At 42.1% G+C, this 6,415-nt stretch overlaps 3 protein-coding genes across 3 annotated transcripts; all 3 read right to left on the bottom strand.

Annotated features, from left to right (window-relative positions):
• Window positions 1-6: 6 nt before the first annotated feature.
• LOC108563849 (transport and Golgi organization protein 6) lies at window positions 7-3,068 on the bottom strand. The gene is made up of 5 exons (XM_017922646.1): window positions 2,868-3,068; window positions 816-2,809; window positions 564-762; window positions 357-508; window positions 7-301 (listed from the first exon to the last, which is right to left on the bottom strand). The coding sequence occupies exons 1-5, from the start codon at window positions 2,926-2,928 to the stop codon at window positions 38-40; spliced, it is 2,670 nt and encodes an 889-aa protein (XP_017778135.1). The 5' UTR covers window positions 2,929-3,068; the 3' UTR covers window positions 7-37.
• Window positions 3,069-3,328: 260 nt separating this feature from the next.
• On the bottom strand, window positions 3,329-4,017 carry LOC108563848 (NEDD8). The gene is made up of 3 exons (XM_017922645.1): window positions 3,843-4,017; window positions 3,652-3,782; window positions 3,329-3,595 (listed from the first exon to the last, which is right to left on the bottom strand). The coding sequence occupies exons 1-3, from the start codon at window positions 3,858-3,860 to the stop codon at window positions 3,505-3,507; spliced, it is 240 nt and encodes a 79-aa protein (XP_017778134.1). The 5' UTR covers window positions 3,861-4,017; the 3' UTR covers window positions 3,329-3,504.
• A 189-nt stretch (window positions 4,018-4,206) lies between these two features.
• On the bottom strand, window positions 4,207-6,063 carry LOC108563846 (ubiquitin-conjugating enzyme E2Q-like protein CG4502). The gene has a single exon (XM_017922643.1). It carries the CDS (start codon window positions 6,031-6,033, stop codon window positions 5,272-5,274), a length of 762 nt encoding a protein of 253 aa, XP_017778132.1. The 5' UTR covers window positions 6,034-6,063; the 3' UTR covers window positions 4,207-5,271.
• Window positions 6,064-6,415: the final 352 nt, after the last annotated feature.

Genomic DNA, 6,415 nt, shown 5'->3' with positions numbered 1-6,415 from the left:
AATGAAACAGTTTTTGTGGCAGAATTAATTGATTCGATCAAATTTTCAGACTCCTCATGTACTGCAGGATGTTGTCGTTCAATTGTTCCAAGGCCAACTGCGCTTGAAGTTTCATAACTTCGTCCTCGTTGTTGTTGTAAAGATGTTTCAGCGTCTGGTAGATCTCGGCTATGTGATCCTGCAGGACGACAAGGGTGTCTCTCTCTAGTCCTTCGAACAACTGTCGAAGAACGGTGACGGAGGCTCTTCGCGCTTCGATCGCTGGATCGTCGGTGAGTACGTCGTGCACGCATTTCAGAATCTGCAAATAAATAGTTTCGGATTATGATTGTAGGATGAAATTAGTGTTTAATTACGTTCGGTAAGATCGGGCCTAATTTGTACGCGAGAATCCTGCAGACTTCGCCGAGATTGGATAGGCTGGAAGCTCTGATCAGAAAGTCGTCGTCTTTGACTGCAGCCAGAAACGTGTTCAGTAGCATGGATTTATACGGCAAGACTTTTTCATCTAAAATGTTTTTACTTGTGTGATAATAGTTAATGGATTTAGTTTGTAAACGCACCTAAATTCCTGGTTAATCTGACCAGAGTCTCTCCAACTTTTAAGCGGTTCGCGTTCCTGTTATCCTCGTTCCTCCTGGACGGATCCAAGTAGTCGTCTGTCAAAGATTCTAATACGTCTTTGGGGTACATTTTTCCCATGGCGGCTAAACCATTAATAGCCATTAAATAGACGTAAGAATCGGAGTGACCAACGCTTTGCTAAAAAAAGACAAATTCGTAAAATCAAATTTTCGGTTTAAAAGCGTAAATACCTGAAATAGCGTTAAGATGAAATCCTTTCGTTCGACAGCCGAATGATCTTCGGCTAAGATCAATTTGGTTAACGTCAATAAACCGTGCGCCCTCACAGGTATATGCTGATCGCATACGTCCAGTATAGCTTTCTCAGCAGCCGTGCTGACCTTAGTCTTCCGCCTCCTCAGTTTATTCCTTAACAAATCCAGAACTTCCGTGATCAATCCTTTCAGTCCGCTGTAGCTGTCGTTGGTGAGGAGTTCGCGCAACGGCTCAACCAGCGGTTCGTAATGGATCAGGAACCCTTTCTCGTCGGTTTTCACCAGCAGCAAAACCAGAGACAGAACGCACTTCGTGATTGCCACGTTCGGATCGTTCGCCTGATGCCCTTTGCTCTTGATGTTCTTCAGCACGAAGACCATGAACGAGACGATATCCTGCGGCGCCTGATGGATCTTCTCCACGATCACCGGATCGATAGCTAAAAGACATAAACTCTGATAGATCGTCTCGCATCTGCCAGCCTTCTGGTATTCGGTGGTGTCGCTCTGCATTTCGTTCTTCAAGCAATTGAGGAGATGCAGGAACAGCTTCATCGACAATCTCGAGTCCTTCTTGCACAGCATCACCAATTTATCGGAGTACTTGTCCCAGCCGCTTTCCATCCTCTTAATAATTATCGCGTCGTCCGTTACCACGACGCAGACGTCCTCTCTCGGCCTCAAGATAACATTGTTTCTCATTCCGCCGAACATGATCTGATCGTACACCTCGTACGTGCTGTTCTCCTTGAAGAACTTGCAGATGAGTTCCGTGAGTTTCCTGTTGAAAGCGTTCTTGGATCTCGGGTCGTAGCAGTGGAAGAGAATGTTGATGACCGGTTTGATGGTCTCGATGGAAAGATTGGGCATGTTCAAGCTGCGCCCGATGCAAGACGAATGCAATATGGAGACGGATCGTCCGAGCTCGTTCAATTCGCGCTCACCCGTCACCGCAATGTTGGGATCCACCAAAACCATGAGCGGTTCGAACAACGCGTCGATCAGCTTCTGCGATTTTCCCTCCAAATGGAAGTTCTTCAGACATCCAACGAAGATCGATTGAAAAGTCGTCTTGTAAGCGGAATCCGCGCTCAGCAACCCGATGATCTGCTTGCATATATTCCCCTCGAAATCTACACTGTTGCTCAACGAGTTTATCAACTTGAAGATGGTGACCAAGGCTTTCCACGCGTTCGCCGAATCGTTCGGATCGTAACCAGCCGTGTTCTGCAGCAAGGCGACGCTCACCGTCTGAATCCCGTCTTTGGCCTGAATCAGCTTCGTCAGATTCCTGCTCACCGCTTTCACGAACCACTTGCACTCGTTCTTATCCAGCAGCACCAGTGTTTCCTTAACGTACTGCGACATCGACATCGCATCCGGGATGACCCGCCAGTAACTCTGCAACGCGGCCCTTTGATTCATGATCCTCTCGTAGATCTCGTGGGTCATTTGAAAACCGGCATCCGTCTTCGACGACGGCTTCTTCAGCGGACAATGCATCAACTGGTAAAGCCCATTCATAATAGGCTGAATCTGATTCAGCAAGATGAACGACTTCAAATAAGAATTCTTCATGCATTCCAGCAAAGTGAAAACAGTCACCAGCAGATAATTGTACTGTTTAAGAATCAAATAACAATCGTCCTTGACGAGGCAATTCAAGTTGCACTGAGAATACTGAGGCATCCCCGGCACCAAGTGACACTTGATCCCAAAGCATACGAGGATCGACAAGGCCTTCTCGAATTCCTTCTTAGATTTCAGACTGTCCAACTCGAAACTCGCTTGATTCTTGATCAATTTGAACAGGCAATGACAATTGATCAGAATGTATTTCCACAGTGGGGAATCATCGTTTCTGTTGCATTCAAACACTTGAGGCAATTCACTGAAGATCCTGTCGTAAGTTAACTTGTGCAGGTCCATCAGCTCGTCATACAAATTGGGAGCATTGTAGTCATCGAACGCTGCAATACAAACAAACAATTACATCTATTCACGTTTCCAAGACAGAAACAAATTTACCCTCAAATTGCAGATTCAAATCTATGATCAAACGCACAACATTTCTATCGCCTGCAGCCATAATTATTATATTACACACATAAAACGGCACAAAATGGTGAGTTCTATAGAATACGAGAAAAAATGTACAATTCGCAATTCATATAATGAGGTTAAAAAGAACGAAAAAATAAACAATAGTTCCAAAATTTTGGTAGTTCTTGATAATATAAGTCCGCAACCCAATATACGCCTAATTTTAATTGACTCTAATTTACAGTTTCTATTAAACGAATCTATTAATCTTTAAAAAATGTATTAAATAGTCAGTGAAAGATCGTTTAATGTTATATATGGCATTATAAAATTGTTTATATTTATGCAACCCAATTTACAATTTCATTGTGATTTTAAACAAAGAAAACTTACAAATTGAGATTATCAAAGTGTATAATTGAATGAATTGCTACAGTAAACGGTGATTGATTGAATTCAACTTACATTTTTGCTGTTTTATTGTTCAAAGTAACAAAATAAATGAGAAAAAAGAACATTACATTAATATGAAGCATACCTTACAAGCTATAAGAAGTGTTTTGTTATCAATAAATCTTTATTTACCATAGTAACAAGGTAATGTGTGTTGTTCACCTGAGGATCACATTCTGCGGCCACCCCTTAAAGCTAACACTAAATGCAGGACGGAACCACCTTGCACCTTGTAATCCTGAGCGGTCTTCTCATCATTCCTACAAGAATCCAATAGGATTATACAATATATGAAGGGAGACAAAAAAATTATTACATTTGTTTTCCAGAGAAGATGAGCCTTTGCTGCTGCGGCGGAATTCCCTCCTTCTCCTCGACCCTCTCCTTGATACGCTCCACCTTGTCAGTGGGCTCGATGTCGATTTCGATCTCTTTGCCAGTGAGGGTCTGCAAAAATACCCCTTTGGTCATATAAACGAACATAACCTGCAAAGATCGAGAACTCACCTTCACTTTGATCAACATGTTCGGTATCTGCGTGAGCCTGGCTCGGTAACACTGTATGAATTAAGCGCGCGATTGCGGTTATTGTTATTTGTGGTGAATTTTTGTATCGGCGAGTAAAACTGGCGAAAGCCGGTCAAATGTCACTGTCACTGGAATTTTGCTTTTTACAGTTGCTCCAGTTTGCAGCAGTGATGCGAAATTCGAACGGTCTACCAACTGTTGCTCTCCCTAGGCAACCAAACGTACTGAAACGAAGGTCGGCAAACTCTTTGCAGTGAAGAGCCACATTTTAAATACTGAGCCGCAAGTAGCCAATGAAATTAAGTAAAATACTAATATTTTAATAATAAATGAAAACAATTGATTCACGTATACACCAAATTTATTTGAGACTCGTTAGCAGTTACAATAATGCTGCGGTGACAGAGTTATTCAATATGCTTACAATAGTAAAAAGATAAGTTATCTCGATTGCAAATGCGAATGCACACATAGTAATTAGTAGTATGAACTTAAGAACTAAATACAACTGGCTCGTTTCAAGTAAAATCGTCGTCATCGAGTATACACGTAATGTTTATGAATTAACAGGAGACATATATTTATAAATCGGGATTTCCAATAGAATAACAGAAACAAAAGAAATTTAAAACAAAACAAAAAACAGTAAACTACGATTGTAGCGGAATAAAAGTGGAAGACGAGCAAATAAGAGAAAGATCATCGGCCGAATTGCCATGAATTGGAATTACGAATTCGGTCGAAGCTGCGAAGAGACGGAGAAAAGATGAAATTGTAACAACGTTCGGTAATACCTAATAATACTGGTATGGTATTTGCTTAATATACACGTACATTTTCATATATTTATATAATTATTTTGTTCTTAAAGACATTGAGTTGAGTTGAATTTAAGTGGTGATTTTGAACGGAATGAAACGGATTTACTATGTTTTTTTTCTTGTTAAATCTAGAAAAAAACTAAAAAAAAACAAACTACAATTTTGATTCATTCTCCTCGTCGTCATGCTCTTAAAAAAATAAAATGCTTTTCGCATTTTGGACGGTAGAAACGAATTGATTTATTTTTTGTTTTTTTTTTTTTGGGTCGTCGAAAAGTTCTTTGAGAAATGTTGGTTTTGAGAGAAAATGTATGGTTTAATGTCCCATGCAGACATAACATTTAGACATATATCTGGGAAAAATCTATTAACATTTAAAAATATCCGAATTAGTTCATTAATTAATTAATTAAGTAATTAATTAAAGGGTGATTACGATTTAACTACGTTTGGGTTAACATTTAGGCTAAGATTTGTTTTTGGGTAAAAAATAATCATCGACGCCTAGTGGGGATTTGATTTTTGGCAGCGCGTGAGGGGATTTCTTTGTTTTCTTTGTTTTTCTTGTGAATGTGTCTGAATGGATCTTAACCGTCTGCCAAGGATGGGGTGACCCAACCGTACTTTTCGTGCGTTTTCACCAGAGATCGGAAACTTTCCTCCGCGGAGCGTTTGCTGAAGACCTTCTGGCCTTTGGCTTTACGTTGGACGCGACCCTGACCTTTGACGACGCTCGCCGCGAACTGCATGATGACTGCTTCCACGGTGTACGCGCTCGCCCATCCCCTGGGCGTGAGCAGCTCCATGCAGATGGCGCCACCCTCCATCACGAAACCCTTCTCGATCCGCGGCGAGATGACGCGCATGAACGGCGGCGCGAACGGGAAGTTCTCGGGGAAGACGAGGTGCAGCAGGATGTGGTTGATGCCGAGCTCCTTCATGTCGCCGCCGAGGTCGCTCTCCGGGTCCAACTTGTATATCCGCACGTGCCACTCGAACAGGTTGTCGTCGACCAGCTCCACGGTGAAGACGGGCTCCGTCTTCGAGTGCTGCAGCCTCTGCAGATCCTTGAACTCCTTCATCAGCCGTCGAGCGCGCACCGTTCTGATGGAAGTCGGTTCCTCGGGCGGCGGCGGCGGCTTCATGGAGGGCTTGTTGGTCGTGGTGAAGCCGGGACTGCCCGGAGGTGGTGCCGGAGACACGCTGTCTCTGCATCCTCTCAGCAGTCTTCGCGCCGGAGATCCGCTTCCTGAGGCGGTAGCCTTGCTCGGACCTTCGCCCTCCTTCCCTGACGACTTGAAGATCTTGCGAAACATCGCGGTAACCTTCTCCTTCGATCTCGACGTCATTCTTATTGACCTGCAAAGTCAGAAAGCTAATTTTACTCCACCATGAATTATTCATTACTGAACACTTAAACTAAATAACTTTTATCCACATAAATCCTATTACATAATTATATATTCCAATACTTCTTATCGCAACGTTTTATCACAGCTTTTAGACGATATCAATCACTTAAAGAAAACTAATTTAAATAACATAACAATTACAAAAAGAATACTCGCTACATTCTCAAACATTCGGCTTTCATATGCATCGATTCATTCTATCTATTATAGTTTTCGAGAAAATCAATTAAATGTGAAAACACTACTTTTTCGAGCATTTTTCAAATTTCTATGCGAATTACAGCCAAACGGATAAACCACAGTAATATATCAATACTTG

This window comes from Nicrophorus vespilloides, unplaced genomic scaffold, assembly GCF_001412225.1.
Source record: "Nicrophorus vespilloides isolate i.1.1-1 unplaced genomic scaffold, Nicve_v1.0, whole genome shotgun sequence".
Taxonomy (NCBI): domain Eukaryota; kingdom Metazoa; phylum Arthropoda; class Insecta; order Coleoptera; family Silphidae; genus Nicrophorus; species Nicrophorus vespilloides.
This window is presented reverse-complemented; position numbering and strand designations above follow the sequence as displayed.

Bases quoted from the DNA above. Each gene is read 5' to 3' on its own strand.
- LOC108563849 (XM_017922646.1), bottom strand. From the start codon at position 2,928: ATGGCTGCAGGCGATAGAAATGTTGTGCGTTTGATCATAGATTTGAAT. The intron at 763-815 runs GTATTTACGCTT...GTCTTTTTTTAG, and splicing joins TCATCTTAACGCTATTTCAG to CAAAGCGTTGGTCACTCCGA. The intron at 302-356 runs GTAATTAAACAC...ATTTATTTGCAG, and splicing joins TAGGCCCGATCTTACCGAAC to ATTCTGAAATGCGTGCACGA.
- LOC108563848 (XM_017922645.1), bottom strand. The intron at 3,596-3,651 runs GTAATAATTTTT...GGATTCTTGTAG, and splicing joins ATCTTCTCTGGAAAACAAAT to GAATGATGAGAAGACCGCTC.
- LOC108563846 (XM_017922643.1), bottom strand. From the start codon at position 6,033: ATGACGTCGAGATCGAAGGAGAAGGTTACCGCGATGTTTCGCAAGATC.